This window comes from Cupressus sempervirens, chromosome 3 (assembly GCF_028749045.1).
Source record: "Cupressus sempervirens isolate cs-2001-9-10 chromosome 3, ASM2874904v1, whole genome shotgun sequence".
NCBI classification, from domain to species: domain Eukaryota; kingdom Viridiplantae; phylum Streptophyta; class Pinopsida; order Cupressales; family Cupressaceae; genus Cupressus; species Cupressus sempervirens.
In genome coordinates this window covers 195,497,688-195,514,415 of record NC_143120.1, presented here as the reverse complement: position 1 = coordinate 195,514,415, position 16,728 = coordinate 195,497,688, and the positions used below count along the sequence as shown (strand labels likewise).

At 38.8% G+C, this 16,728-nt stretch overlaps 1 protein-coding gene across 1 annotated transcript in view; it reads left to right on the top strand.

Moving 5' to 3' along the window:
* The window catches only part of LOC149565481 (uncharacterized), a 113,255-nt gene that overhangs the window by 29,919 nt on the left and 66,608 nt on the right, over nt 1-16,728 (top strand). The window contains exon 3 of the mRNA XM_089819024.1: nt 1,781-1,892. Coding sequence (XP_089675150.1) covers nt 1,781-1,892 — 112 coding nt within the window. The remainder of the gene's footprint in view (nt 1-1,780; nt 1,893-16,728) is intronic.

Here is a 16,728-nt window from a genome sequence, read left to right as displayed (position 1 = left end):
ACTTATGTCTCTCTTAGGCGCCTTGTTTTGATTTGCACACATTCCCATAAAATTTAATATTAAAGTAACCCTTTAATATTTTACAACTAAATTAAATGTTACTTTAGTAATACTTCAGGCATTAAAATATATTAGCTATTGGACTTTGAATAGCAGATAGCTTGTCGGAAGGCTCTCGCCGAGTAGTATCAAATTCAATCACCAAAACTAGTCGCTCCTATGTCTTGCCGACTTACACTAAAAATAGTAAATATGCTTGACACTAAGTAAATCAACTCCGTTTTGGTCCAAATTGGAGATGACTAGGCCGATATGCTTGACACTAAGTAAATCAACTCTGTTTTGGCCCAAACTGGAGATGACTAGGCCAAAACACTCTAAGATCCCTTTAAACTCTTCGTTAGGCCTCAAGGCCATGTAGAACTAGGCTAACACACACACACTTGGTTGATTGCTAAAGTGGGGACATTACAATCATCGCATCATATGTTAAAAGTATGTACTCAAATACAAGTAGCTACCTTAAAAGCACATAATGAAAATGTTGATAGACCAAATATTCGATCAAGGAAACCATTTCAAGAGCACAGGTGCTAACAAATGTTGTAAAAACATTTGTTATGAAACTTCAGAGAAAATATGAGGAAGAAGATGGATAGGAGACGTGAAGAACTAAAAGAAGCCTAATGAGGAAGAGACCTATGGGCTCTTTAGAATGGGACATAGTTACTTCATCGTAGCTTTGACCTGTCTTCAAAGTGTCAGTCTAGTGCACTTAGTTCCTATCTCTCGCCGAGTAGTATCAAATTCAATCACCAAAACTAGTCTCCCCTATGTCCTACTGACTTATTAAAAATAGTAAGTATGCTCGAGACTTAAGTAAATCAACTCCGTCTTGGCCCAAACTAGAGATGACTAGGCCAAAACACTCTAAGATCCCTTTAAAGTTTTAACCCTTCGTTAGCCTCTGGGACCATGTAAAACTAGGCTAACGCGCACACACTTGGTCGACTACTAAAGTGGGGACATTACAATTATTGCATCATATGTTAAACATATGTACTCAAACACAAGTAGCTACCTTAAAAGCACATAATGAAAATGTTGATAGACCAACTATTCAATCAAGGGAACCATTTCAAGAGCATAGGTGCTAATAAATGTTGTAAAAAAATTTGTAATGAAATTTCAGAGAAAATATGAGGAAGAGATGGATAGGAGAAGTGAAGAACTAAAAGAAGCCTAATGAGGAAGAGACCTATGGGCTCTTTAGAATGGGACATAATTACTTCATCGTAGCTTTGACTTTCTTCAAAGTGTGAGTCTAGTACACCTAGTTCCCATCTCCGGAAAGAAAGTGTATGCAAAGTAGCAAAGGTTTTATTTTTCACACCTGACTTTGATATTCCTCACTAAAGGGAATCTTCCCTCACAGAACAAAACAGTTGCCAGAGAAAATAATGCATGAAACATTTTATATTCCTCAATAAAGGACAACTTAATCATTCTAAATGCTACTTCAGGATAATGATGAGCCCAAATAAAATGTTATCCTCCAATACTTATTTATGGTAGCCTACAGTACTACATCCTTATTCGATTGAATATATTATATTTGAAATCCTTCTTATTCGCTTCATTTTCCAGAGGTATCTAGAAACAATCAATTTTCTTGAAACTCTATTCCTTTTAGGCGTATTATCTAGTGCACAAAGTGATAAAATTATTCCAAACTATTCAACTAATTGTTTTGAACATTGCAATTGCTTCTGAATTACAGGTGCTGTCCCAGGTGTCAGTTCTGACCAGATGAAGGTGAAAATAAAGCTAGGTGTTCCTCATTCTACACAAGGTTTTCTTGATATTGAGAGAGTGAAATCTGTCTTTCCATAGTAAGTATGTTCTTTTATGTTTTTACTGCTTTCCCAATAGAGAACAAAAACATTCATTTCTTTTTTTCTTTTACATTCTTAATAGCAAATTTGCACAGTAAGCAAGTTTCAATTTTCAGAAGAACCATAACTCCAATGAAGTTGCAGAATAGCCATCCAAGAGATTAAAGGACACATCAACCTACAAACAATATTTGGACCTCCACAAAAATTATATGATTATATCTCTACTCTGGATCTTGATTAGGTTTCACTAGGTCCCAATGATTTCATTTTGTTTATACTTGTTTTTGTTACGTATTCTTTTTGTCTTGTTGCAGGTTAGTGCCTACATTGGGGTACTAGCTGGGTAAGAACATGGGTTACTAGGTAGGCTTTTGTTTCTTGCAGTATATAAATTTTAAGGAGTGGATAGTTGATTTTTCAACAGCTAAATCAAGTTAGCATTATAGTTTTCACCACCTCCAATTTTTCAACAGCTAAATCAAGTTAACACTATAGCTTTCGCCACCTCTAAATGTAGTTTCTTGTAGAGAGAGAATATAGTATTTATATAACTGCAATCTTGTTTATTACAGTGACAAATGTCCACGGGTGATAACAATATAAATATAATCAATTATACTAGTCTTTGTGAAAAGTGCTGTACAGATCAAAGGGTACAAGAGTCTTAGAATGAGAGATTAACAAAAATGATCTCTTTCTTGAAACTGAAAAAAACATATATTTATTCACCTTGATGCTTTAGGGATTAAATATGCTGCCAGGCATATCTTGTATTTCTTGAATTAGGAGCATTCCATCTATCATCATATTTCTCAACATATAGTTTATTTACCTTGATGCTTTAGTGAGTAAATAGGCTACCAAGCATATCTTCTATTTTTAGAATTAGGAGTGTTCCGACTATCATCAGTTTTCTCTCTTTGGTAATACAATCATGTTGGTGTTACCAATTGATTGTGTAATTATCTTTATAAAGTACCTATCTTTAATGATCAAGACTCTCAGATCAGTGTCCAAGTTGGAAATTATCACAATCAACATCAACGGAACATATTTGATCTGCTGGCTGCACCTCTTTAATAAAATGATGTGCCCTCTTTTCTTTGTCTAGTCTAACATCTTTGCCATTAATAGGAATCATAGCACAGGACAAATCTAATTGCATGCTTCCTTCAATTAGATCTTCCCACTTTTGGGATACCAACATTCCATACTGAGGTGAAATATCAACTGCAGTGACATTCATCAATAAGTGAAATGCAGGAGGCAATATTTCAAGACTTATGATAAATTGACAACTGTCCAAAACAAAGAAAAAACAATGGAATTAATATCTGAAAGTCCCCTTCTTGAAATAGTATTAAATAACAAACAATAATAATTAAATAAATAATATAAAAGAATAAAATTAAAAAATAATTAAAATTTAGCTTAGTTAAACAAATTTTAATAGGCATGATTGGAAAAGTAATCTCTCCCTCAAATATGAGGTATAAAAGGGATTGAAGAGAACTTCATTTGAAGGGGAAATGGAGGAAAGAAGAAGGGGGGGGGGGGGGGAATAAGAATTAAGGATTAATGGAAGAAGGAAAGGGAAGAGAATAAGGAAGTGACTCCTTTAAAAGTTGAAGGGTTGTGACTCTTTCAAAAGGTGGTGATTGTGACAAGGGTGTGACCATTGAAAGGGGAAGACATGGTGAAGAGGTGTGACCCTTCCTCACACAAGATATAAAGGAGAATAAGGATCAAATAGAATGGAGGAAAGGGAGTAGAGGAGATCTAGAGAAAGATTTAGAGCAGAAGTATAAGGAGGATTTAGAGCAGAAGTATAAGGAGGGATCTGAAATAATAATTGAGAAGGAAAGAAGAAAATAAGACATGTCGATATAAGTATAGGATATGCAGATCTTAAATAGGATATGTGCATATTTGAAAAGCAGTAAAGACAAACATGAGAAGTGAGAGATAGGTGAAGATTAAATAAGGAGTAAAAGGGGTTAGCAAACAGATGTATCGTTTTGTGACAAAAGGATTTTCATATCTAATTCAAGACATTTTATACTAAAAACCTTTCGACATTTATATAAATAACTGGATCCCTTTCACATGACAATGACTACTTTTAACAATTAACATAAATTAACTGTAATCATATTCAAGATTGACTATTAACTATTCATAACTGTAACTTGATGGTCAGCTGAAATAGATAGAATAACGACTATCTTTCATAACTATAATCATGATCAACTGAAAATAAAATGACTAACACACACATATGCATTCATGATAAATGATTAACAAGTAAAGTAAATGCTTAACAAGAAAGAAAGGAACATACAATCATCATCGGAGGATCTTTTATCTAGTTGTGCAAGCCTCGGCATTGGTGAGAGGAGAAGCATTGTCATAGGCTTAACTTCCCAACCTCAGACCATACTTATCCCCAAACATTTTATTATATTAGAATGACTCTCCTTACCTTGGGATCGGGCTTGGGATGTTCTTCAGTCCAGCCATCCGAGCTTCTGGGTGTTTTGAGTGCCCACTCAGTTATACCTATACAATTGACGTTACGACATCAAGTGATCATTAGATGACACATATGCCTATAAACTACATTGGCCAAGGATTTCTGATGGGTTCATCGACCTAATCACCACCGCTCGACTTGACAACATATTCCATTACAGGGATAAGCATGAGCTATTTAGTATATTTATTTTAAGTGATTCATGTTTGATTTCTTTTCTATTTTCTATTCTTGCAGATTCAGTTCACCTCTTCACCATGCATGGCTACATAGCTGGGTGATTCCCAAGTGCTTAAATGATTTGCAAGCACTTTGCCCTCTTTACACCTCTTCACCCTTCAGGCTACATTGCCGGGGAATCCCAAGTGTTTTGGAAAATGATGAGCATTCTACCCTTATTATCTTTTAATACAATTGTGACAACATGAAGCATATTCTTAAGATCAACATTACTCATTGGATAGTATTTCCAGTTTAGATGTTAATATACTTCAAGAGACTTTCATATGGGTTGTATCTAATTGACTTGTGAAAGTTAAAGAAAAAACGAATGTCAATGAGGACATTGAATTAAGTAACAATTCATATTGATAATGAGTCTAATATGATAATTATCTAAGACGCCTAATTGGCTGCTTGGAAAGTAAAATAATATGGTAATGTCATAACAAGACCTGATATAAATTCGGGATATACTTGAATCCCCTGCAAATCCGAATTGGAAGCTGTTCCTCCTTTGCTGCAGACGTTTCAATGCAGACTTACTCCAAGGTCTGAGTCCTCAAGGCAAAATTTCAATGACAATTGGGAGCATAAACTGGAAGTCGATATAGTGAACTTTGACTCACAGGATTATGTTGGCTTGAATGTTAAAGATATTAGAGGGACAAGGAACACAGTAGATGTAGACACCTAAAAACCTTTAGAAAATAAAGTATTTTTATTTTCTGAAAAATTTCTGATGACATCATCATTTATTAATTAATTAATTAATTAATTAATTAATTTATTTTTATGCCATTAAATCCCTTTATCTTAATTAAAAATATTTAATTAAAGAATCCCTCCCAAAAATGTTTATATCTTATTTAAGCATTATTTTCTTATTTATTAATTATTTAATTAATAAATTGACCAAAAAACCCAAAATAAATTAAAAATTTATTTTTTGCCCAAAACTTGGCCAATTTCCTTAAGACCACTAACCTCTTCCAAAATCTTCTAATCGTTCTTTAATTTTGATTAAAGGCTAATTCCATCATTTCCTACCCCTAATCCCAACTCAAAATATTTAATTAAGATTAAATATTAATCCTCATGTTTATTAAAAAAGTTTTAATAAATATCTCCTCAACCCAAACCTTTGAAATAAATAAAACTTTATTTATTTCTTAAAAATCTAATTTATCCTCATCCTAAGAAGTTCTAGACTCCTCTAGAAAGTCTTCATCCTCATCCTAGGAAGTTCTAGACTATTCAAGAAAGTCTTTATACTCATCCAAAGTCTAGACTCTTCTAGAAGATGTCTTTAAACCTAATCCTAATCCCCTCCTAACCTTGTCACATTCTCTAAACATGGGTTAAGACTTACTAACCCGAGCCAAAGTTAACAAATATCTCCTCCTTCACCCACCCTCATTAAATGCCATTCACTTGCCTATCCCTAAGCTAATCCTAAACCATCCTAATCTATCCTCTAATCATTTGCACAATCCTAAGCAAGCTTAAAACCCTCCTAATCAAGCCCAAGTCGAAATTGCTCTCATCTCCCTCAAAATATCTCAACCATAAAACTTTATGAAGCCCACAAGGTCATAAATGACTCTTCCAAAGCCCTTTTATTGCTCTTACAAGCCATTATGAGGGTCTTTATGAAGATTTTATCCCTTGAGCCTCCTTTGTTGACTCATCCTTCCCCTTTTCTCCATCCTCTCACCCTGTGACATGTGTCACTCCCTGATTGGCTGTAAGGAAGCACAATCCATGTGCTCTCTTCTTATGCAATTTGAGCCCTCCATGAGCTTTTTCCCATCCTTGCATCTTAGCCCTCAATCCCTCACGCCCTTTGCCTATTTAAGAAATCCTCTCCCAAGCCATTTTAACACAATCCATGAAGTAAAGTCATAATGCCATTTTAAGAAGCCATTTTACATCAAAACCATACACACACCCAAATTCCAACTCCATTTGAAGCCATTTTTAAAGCATAAGCTTGAGCATACATCCTATCTATTTAGACAAAGCCACTCAACAAGAGAGCTTCTTATTGAGAGAGTCCATTAATGACTCATATTCTCAATTGAGAGCTCATCTTAGTCTATCTTGAAGTTTATGAATTTTGTTTAGTTTGTAGAAGCTTTATTTAAATTTGGTTTCTATTAGCATACTAACATTGCTCATATACATTTTGACACGCCCGGTGGGACCCCGCATGGGTCATCTTCATTAGCTTTTTTAGTCAAGTTTTGTATGTCATTTGCTGATTTTGGCTAATTTTGTTTGTTTTTGTGATTGGTAGGATTGTATAAATTGGTTTTGTAGGTCTACATGAGCATGAAAAAGACAAAGGAACTCATAATCTATCTCATAGTGTTTGCAGATTTTTCAAGCTTATAGGTGGACAAAGCACTTGGAATTCTTCTTCCTCTTCTTGTCTATATTCTTCTTATTTCATCTACTTCTTCTTCTTCTTCTTGTGGGAGATGTTGACCCTTTTTTTTGAAGGAAGCAAAATCATACACATTTCTTTTTAGTGCTTAAAATGAACCCCTAAATCATACTTAAATCCATTAAAAACTAAAAATTTGCAAAAAAAAAAGCCTTTTAAATGGTGAAACTAAACCAATTCAATCATTTGCATCCTTGCAACATCAAGGTTTTAGATGCATTCATGCAAAGTTAGTAACACTTCATTTTTGGAAATTTAAAAAGAACTTAAAGTTTCCATTTCAAAAAGTTCAAAATCAACACTAAGTGCACACTAAAATCTCAATCAAACTCAAAGCATCAATTAAGGATAAAATGAACCTCATTTGCAAATATTTTGAAGTTCTTTTAAAAATTTCATGAAAACTAAGAGTCCTAAATGGTTGCCAAAAATTGTCTTAAAAGTTTTGTTATTTGTTCCAAACAAATGTCTTGTTGCAAAATCTTGAATGTTTCTTAGGTTTTTCATGCATCAAAACAATCTAGGAATATCATTTTTGGGCTTAAAATATGCAAACTAGAACACAAAATCTTGAATGAAAACCAAAGTCCAAAGAGTCATTTTCACTTTTGAGTCCAAAACAATCTTGAATGATCTAAGGTTAAAACAAAGCACTTCAAAGTTCTTAAAACAACACACAAAATCTCAATCTTGAATGCTCAAAAGAAAAAACTTGACTGTTTAATCACTTGTCTTTGAATGCACGTTGTTAAACACACTCTTGAATGCCATGGATTAAAATCAAATTTTCCTTGAATGCATGATTAAAACAATAAATCGAATCTTGAATGCCAAGGATCAATTAACCATTGCAATATCAAACACTTCATTTGGAGCTTCTAAAATTGAACAAAACAAATCTCTTTTCCACATGCAATTTAGGTAAAGTTTGATTTTTGGACATTTAAGAAACTTTGTTAAGTTAAATACAAATTTGCAAAAATCAATTTGAGTAGTTCCTTGGACTCACCTCTTTTCTAATCACCCATCAATTCAACCATTGGTTGCAATCTCAGCGCCATTTATGGGGATTGGTCTACTTGAAAAAGGTGTTAAATGTTCCACAATCTAACTCACTCACACTTGGTCTTTGAATGTTTGCTTTAACTTTATCAAAATTTTTAAATGACCAAAACTCTAGATTAAATCGATCACATTTCAAGTTTGGGCACTAAAATTGAACAACTATTGACGTGGAGGGCCTCCGGGCGTGCGCTTGACAAATCGAGTCTCACACATCTTTGCTTTGGGCTTAAAACAAAATTACACCAACTCTTGAATGCTTTAAAGGAAATTAATCGATACTTGACGTGGAGGGCCTTCGGGCGCGCGAGTTTGCTTTTGTTGACCCTAACTCTTCTTCTTGTTTGCATTCTTAGATCGATTTACTTTTGTTGACGCTTCAAGTTGGAATTGAACATTGTCTCTTAAACATGAGTGCTTGCAAAGTCTAGATTAGCACACATAAGAGTCGGTAAAAGAACAAGCGTGTTTTTTTTTTAGCCCAAGGTCATCCAAGTCTTCTCTCCCCTTGTCGTCTTTCGAGGCCATCTTGGGTGCATAAGGTTAGGATCCAAAACCTTGTTTCTTTTTAGGAGGCCTGCTTGGGGATTTCATCACCCCTTGGACGACCTCAACTCTAACGTTCTGGCGGAGTATAAGAATCGGGAGGTGAATCGAAAGACACCTCTCTTGGAATCAAGATTTTTGTCACTCGGGCTTAAGCCTCAAGGAACTTTATACCCTTGAGAAGTGAAAGAGGAGAAGTGGGTTACCGCTCCTCTCGGCTGTATGACATCTTGTTGGTTTCATCTACAGATTTGGGCCTCACGTACCTTTGGGTATATCGAGGACTCCCTAGCTAAACCAACTGTCAGCCTTGTAAACAACCATCTAGAGTGTTAATGTGTTTGAAGTGACTGATCGAAACATTTGTAAAACATACACACTCCTCAGTGCAAGTATCACATTCTGAGAATCAAAAACTTCTATCTGGTTGTTCCTATCTATTGCTTGCTTTTTTATTTGTTGAATGAATGTTTGCCAAACTTGGTCAATCTTAGCTTAGGGTACACTTAGCGTAGTCACTGCCTATTCCAGAAGTTGAACAAGTTGAAGCAAAATAACCGAGGTCTCTCAAAGCCAAGCAGATTCGAGAATTGATGTCAGAGCAACCCAAACCCAAACAGAAGTTCCACAAAGTTAAACTCAAACCATCTCAGGCATACCAAGAACTTTCAGCCAAGAGAAAGGAACTAACACCAAGTCCTCGAATTGCCAAACTCCACAAAGCAGAGGATAAAGCTACCGACGAAGCACTTCAAGAGGCCTGGTTAGAGCGCACCATCAAATTTAGCCAACATCCAGGAGTTAATCCTGCTTATGCCTTACCAACTAGGCATGATTTCTATGATTAGACACCCTTGTTTCTCCACACCTTCTTGGATAAGCTTCACCTTAGAGTCATCTTTGTAGAAAAGTTAGCCATCTTAGGTTATCCCCTTAAGCATTATTAGCTCATCCATCTCATTTAGGACCAAACCATCTAGCCAGCAATTCAAAATCTTCACATCCAAGCCTTCAAAAATTGTTGTCACCTTGCTAGAAGTTTGCCATTCCTAAAATCTTTCAAAACCACCAATCTCACCAAGGTTATCCCTTTGACAAAGCTTTGTCTAGGGTAATCTAGCTTTGCCACTTGTTATCCCTCATCACCTTGAGCTAAAGGTTGGGATCCACAAGTGGTCAATCTCGTGTTCTTCCTAAAGGATCATTAGTCTATCCTTAAGTTGACACAATCACTACCAAACTTGCACATAGGAAAGTAGACTTTTTGCGCTTTGGTAACATATCTTTGAAGTTAGAATCCCCAATCCAATCCTCCTTAGATTTTGTCATATAGCTTTGCTTCAACCTAGGAAATCATTTGCATAGAAAAGCTTTCCTCCCTTTTGCATCCACCAGCATTTGTTGCATCTCATCCCTAGGAGCATTTTTCATGCCACCCGTCACTCGCTTAGCCAAGAAGAAAGAAACAATGGAGCCCTATCATTTGGATCGAACAGCCTCACCCCCCTTTAGCACTCAGCCATCCTTCAGCCCAGAGAAAGCTATGTCATCATCTACTGACATTGAAGCTTTCATGAACCAACTAGGAAATACAGTATTGGTAAACGCCATTATAGACGAGAACAAAGAGACAATCATGGCTAATTTTCGAAGGGACAATGTAGGAACCTTTGACTTTGGAAGACCCCCTCCATTATCAGACCAATCTCACCCGTTGTTTGGGCAGCTGCCACCACCCATAGGCTCTTATGATTCAAATTATCCTCAATATATGCCAAAAGAAGAGCCTCAAGCCAATCCATATGATCCAACAGACCCAAACATACCATCATCCACCAAAGTTGAAATCTCCATGCCGCAAGCCAACCCAGCCACCCTCACTCCACAAAGCTATCAAACCCCACAAGCTACTACCAATGTTCTACCTAGCTCTCAAGTGACCCAAGCTCCCGCCACCACTCTACCAAGCTTCCAAATCCAGCCACCAAGCTATCCAACAGACCCAAACATACCATCATCCACCCAAGTTGAAATCTCCATGCCGCAAGCCAACCCAGCCACCCTCACTCCACAAAGCTATCAAACCCCACAAGCTACTACCAATGTTCTACCCAGCTCTCAAGTGACCCAAGCTCCCGCCACCACTCTACCAAGCTTCCAAATCCAGCCACCAAGCTATCAAACCCCATCAATTCCATTTCCTAGCTTTCAATTCCCACCACCTCCACCACCAACTAATCCATTACCTCCTGTTACCGACTACTTTTCAATGCCACTTCTAGGAGGTAACCCACCAATTCAGCCAACCACCAATTATTTGCAGGTACCATCCCAAATGGGGGCGCAGACCACATACCTTGGTCAAACCCCACAAGCCCCTCGATCCTTTCCCCAAGCTTCACAACCATCTTATACCTTACCTCCACAAAGCAATTCATTTATCCCACAGCCAGCTTATGTTCCTCAATCCCAACCTCAAATCCCATATCAACAGCAAGCCTCGCAGCACATGCAGCACTATGCGCCACCTCCCCCTCAGCAAACCGTCATCCACCATGCAGCTGCCCAAACAATGTACAATCCCTATCAGCAAATCCCTTACAGCCATCCATATTCAGTGGCCCCATCTAGTGCATACCTACCTCAAGGCACTCCTACATTGGGGGCACCCCAACCATCACCCATTAATTCAGAATGGGAAGCCATGAAAACAGCTTTGAAGAACATCCAAGAGGGAAATGATCCAAAAACTTTCAAGTTTGAGAATGTGTGCCCTTACCCATTTGACAGAGCCATTACCATGACACCATTCCCCTAGCATTTTGAGACACCCAAATTTGACAAATTTAGAGGAAAAGGAGACCCTGTCACACATATCAAAGAATTTTACATGCACTGCCAAGAAGTGGCATACGATGATGTCTTCCTCTTGCGTCTCTTTCCCAAAAGCTTGGCCAAACCAGCTCTTGAATGGTTTTATAGAATCCCCTATGGCACAATTAAAAATTTTGCTGAATTATCTGAGGCATTTGTAGCCCAATATGCCCATCTTGTTGAAACAGAGCTATCAGTAATTGATCTTGTCCACACCAAGCAAAAAGGTGGAGAAAGCCTTCTCGAATATCTGCAAAGATGGCAAACCCTTACCACCCGCATATCTTGCACCTTGCCAGAGCGCCATTTGGTGAAAATGTTTATTGATAATGCCCATCCTAGCTTGGCTCATCACATGAGCATGAACTGTTTGCAGACCTACAAAGATGTCAAAGAGAAAGGAATGATCCTTGAGCAAGGACTCATTAAAGATGGTGTGGTCAAGATTTACAAGGAAGCCAACCAAAATCAATCACATTCCAATGACAAGTCTAGGTATTGGAACAAAAACAAGCATGTTGCAACAGATGGCGTCACTGACGCCAGACATGTGAATATTGTTGGTCCTTCTCACAACCAGTCCAACCCACCCTATCAACCAAACAATCAGCAAGCTATCAACTACCAACAGCAGAATAACCACAGCTATCAAAACCACAATCCAAGACCAAACTTTCAAGGGTCTAGCAATCAAGCTAATGCCATCAATGTAGCTGCAGGACAAAAGCCCAGATTCCAACCTACAACTAGAAACTATATACCCCTTGGTGAGCCATTGGATGTCATTTTTGAGAAATTAGTCAAGGAAAACCTCATCAAATTTCCTCCTACCCAACAAATTGACCCAAGCCAATCCAAAGCTGCATAGTACAAAGACAATGAGTACTGCAAATTTCATAGGGTAAAAGGTCACACTACCCTCAGATGCATGAAACTGAAAGACTATGTGCAGGACCTCATTGATCGGAAGGAAATCACTGTTGGTGCCCAAACCTCTTTCAATGCAGGCTTACAGATCTATCAAAATGCTTTTCCTCCTCACAACAATCAAAATCCTGGAAAAGCACCTATCCAAACCAACAACAACAACACCAACAACCGTCAGCCAAACCAACAGCATGGGAAGAACAATGACCACACTTCATCCTATATAGACTATGGTAGCCTTATAGGTTGTATATCCGAGAAAGAGCCTTCTGTCAATGTTATCAATATCCAAGGACCAAACAATGAGTGTGCAGTCACCACTCGAAGAGCCCGATTTAACATCGCAGGCCCACCCGTTTCACCAGCACCATCAGCTCCATCAAAAAGCCAGTACAATATTTTGGAACACCTTGGGAACATGCCAGCCCAAATCTCCATTTTAGACCTTCGCACTAGTCCTGTGTACAAGAACATCCTTGACAGTGCTCTCATAGAATTCCGTGTCCCTTCTGATATCAATGCTACTAATTTTCGTAATCTTGTTAGACACCTTTCATCCTCATGTGCCCTATCGTTCAAACCCACCGACATACCCGTGGTCGAGCCAGATCACACCCTTCCACTTCGCATAGCCATCATGGTATCCAATTTTGCCGTGAAAAGAGTAGTGATAGATAATGGATTAGTCTTAGTACACAAGGCGCCTGAATTACCGGGTTTTCACCAAGGTACCTATTCAAGGCGCTTGAATTGCCAAGTTTTCACCATTGGACGCTTATTTCTCTTTACTATTTTTTTTTGTATTTTTCAAAAGCTGGGTATACCAAGGATCTTCAAGAATAAAACTTCTTGAGATGAATGATGTTAGTAGGATCATTCAAGAGTTCTCCTTCCGGTGTAGATAGCTGATAGGCTCCAGAGGCAAAGGAAGCAGTGACAACATAAGGACCAAGCCATGTAGGTTCAAACTTGCCTTTTTTTTCTTGATCTGCTTGGACTTACATGTTTTCTTTGAGCACCATGTCACCTGGCTAAAAGTGTCGTGGAAGCACCTTCTTGTTGAAATTCCTTTTGAGACGAGTTTGATAGACTGTGAGATGAGCATAGGCTTGTTGTCGCTTCTCGTCTAAGAGATCTAGCTGGGTGAGCCGAGCTACTCTGTATTCTTCATCTGATATTTGCCCTTGCAAAGATATGCGCAAGGAGGGAAGTTCAACCTTTGTAGGTAGTACCGCTTCGGCACCATAGACTAGGGATTATGGAGTTGTGCTTGTGGATGTACGGAATGAAGTTCGATAGACCCATAGGGCTGGATTTATTTGTAGGTGCCAATCACAGCCGGAATCATTGACAACTTTCTTTAGGATTTTGAGGAGGGTTTTGTTAGTTGCCTCTGCCTGACCATTACCTTGTGGGAAATATGGGCTAGAAAAGCAGTGATGGATGCGGAGGGAAGTGCATAATTCTTCCATGTTGAGGTTTTCAAAGTTACCTCCGTGGTCGGTGAAGATGGTGGATAGGATGCCGAAGCGGCAAACAATGTGGTACAAGATTAACTTGGAGACCTGAACTCCTGTAGCTGAGACTAGGGGGACTGCTTCCACCCATTTAGTGAAATAGTCTGTAACTGTTATTATCCATTTATGTCGATCAGATGAGAGGGGTGTGATAGTTCCAACTAGATCAAGGCCCCAACAAGCGAAAGGCCAAGGTGGTGCAATAGGCTGTAGATCCTGTGCTGGAGCGTGCACAAGATTTGCATGCTGCTGACATGGGAGACACTTTTTGACAAAGTCACAGGAGTCTTCTTCAATGGTAGTCCAATAGTAGCCTGCTTTAAGGATTTGTCGCGCTAGGACAATACCACTTGTGTGGGCACCGCAAAGTCCAGAGTGTACTTCCTTTAACACCATCGCGGCCTCGTTTTGGTCTAGACATCGAGAGAGAGTATCGTGATAACCCCAACGATATAGGGTACTGGCTATGATAACATAGCGGGATGATTTTCGGATGAGGTTCTGGCGTTGGGTACGTGTGAGGTGAGGGGATATGATACCATCGTTAAGGTAAGCGTGAATCTCATGGTACCAAGGGGATTGGGAACCAACCAAGATACAAACACGGTTTGAATCCTCATTCGCATAGGCGGGTGTGAGGAGCTGCTCCACTAAAAACTCATACTGTGTAGCTGCTTGGGGAATTTCCAAGAGCGAGCCTATAGTAGCCATAGCATCTGTTGCTTTGTTCTGTATTCGAGGCACTTGTGTAAACTGAAGCCTTGTAAAATGCTGGGTTAGCTGATCAACTAGCTCTTTGTAGGGTAATAGCTTTTCATCTTTGGTTTGATATTCATTTAGGGCTTGCTTGATGATGAGCTGAGAATCGCCAAAGATTTGTAGCTCAGCAATGTTCCATTCTGCAGCTATCTTTAATCCTGCTATGAGGGCCTCATATTCAGCTATATTGTTGGTGCTAGGGAATTGTAGCTTGAAGGCTTTTGGAATGTAATCTCCTTGAGGTGTGACCAACAATATTCTTGCCCCTGATCCATGAGATGTGTATGAGCCATCAAAATAAAGTTTCCATGGGGGTTGTTCTTCAATTAGACAGATATGCTCATCTGGAAATTCTGTGATCAACGGATAAGCATCTATTAGAGGTGCATCAGCTAGGTGATCTGCTATAGCTTGCCCTTTGATTGCCTTTCTGTCCACATACTGGATGTCAAATTCGCTAAGGAGCATAACCCATTTGGCCAAACGGCTTGTAACTGCTGTTCTGGAGAGCATATACTTGAGAGGGTCAATCTTGGAGACTAGTTGGATGGTATGACTTAGCATGTAATGGCGAAGCTTTTGAGTTGAGAAAACAACTGTTAAACAAGCTTTTTCCATAGGAGTGTAATTGAGTTCATAACCAACTAGGGTTCTACTGATGTAGTAGATGGCGCTTTCTCTGCTGTAGTCATCGAGCTGTGCTAGAAGTGCCCCTAGAGCAATAGGTGTTGCTGATATGTACAAAATCAGGGGACGACCAGGAACTGGTGGAACCAAGATAGGGGGATTGATGAGATACTGCTTGAGATGGTCGAAGCTGTGCTGACATAAAGGATCCCACTTGAAGTTCTTATCCTTCTTCAGTAAATGTGAAAATGGTGTACACTTATCTGCAAGCTGGGAGATGAAGCGCCGAACAGATTGAAGCTTTCCTTGAAGAGAACAAAGCTGTCGTAGTGTCTGAGGAGGCATGTCTAAGATAGCCTTGACCTTCTTGGGGTCGATCTCTATATCTCGTTTAGAAACTATAAAGCCTAGAAGCTTGCCAGATGTGACCCCAAAGACACATTTTTTGGGATTCAGCATGAGATGATATTTGGCTAACCTATCAAAGACTTTCTCCAGGTCAGCAAGATGATCCATGAAGGTATGAGACTTGACCAAGATATCATCTACATAATCCTCCAAAATGCTATGGATGAGATCATGAAAAATGGCTGTCATAGCTCTTTGATAGGTAGCCCCAACATTCTTTAGGCCAAAAGGCATCATGTTGTAGCAAAAGGTTCCCTAAGGGGTAGTGAATGCTGTCTTATGCTGATCCTCTTCTGCAATCTTGATTTGATTATACCCAGAAAATCCATCCATGAGGGACACAATTTCATGTCCAGCTGTAAGATCTACAATCATATCTATGTTGGGCAAAGGAAAATCATCTTTTGGACAAGCTTTGTTAAGATCTCTAAAATCAGTGCAGATTCTGATGTCACCAGAAGGCTTAGTGACGGGGACCATGTTGGAGATCCACTCTGAATAGTCGATAGGTTGGATAACCTTAGCAGCTAACATTCTTTCTAACTCAATTTTGACCAGTAATGCCACCTTGGGGTGCATTTTTCTAAGCTTTTGTCTGACGGGCTTGATCTGTGGATTGACTGCAAGATGATGAACTACAAGCTTTGGATCAAGCCCTGGCATGTCTTGATATGACCATGCAAATCGGCCAATGTTCTCTCTTAAGACCTCAAAGAGGAGATCAACTTGGTCTTGTGATAGGGATGCAGCAATGTGAACAAGCCTAGGGATCTCTAAAGAACCGATGTTGATTTCCCTAGTATCCTCAATTAGAATAGAAGATATTTCTGGTCGATTATCTTGAGGAGGTAATGTTAAATCCTCATGTTCTGCTTGTGGCTCTGGATGTTCTTGCTGAGGGGTTCTCTT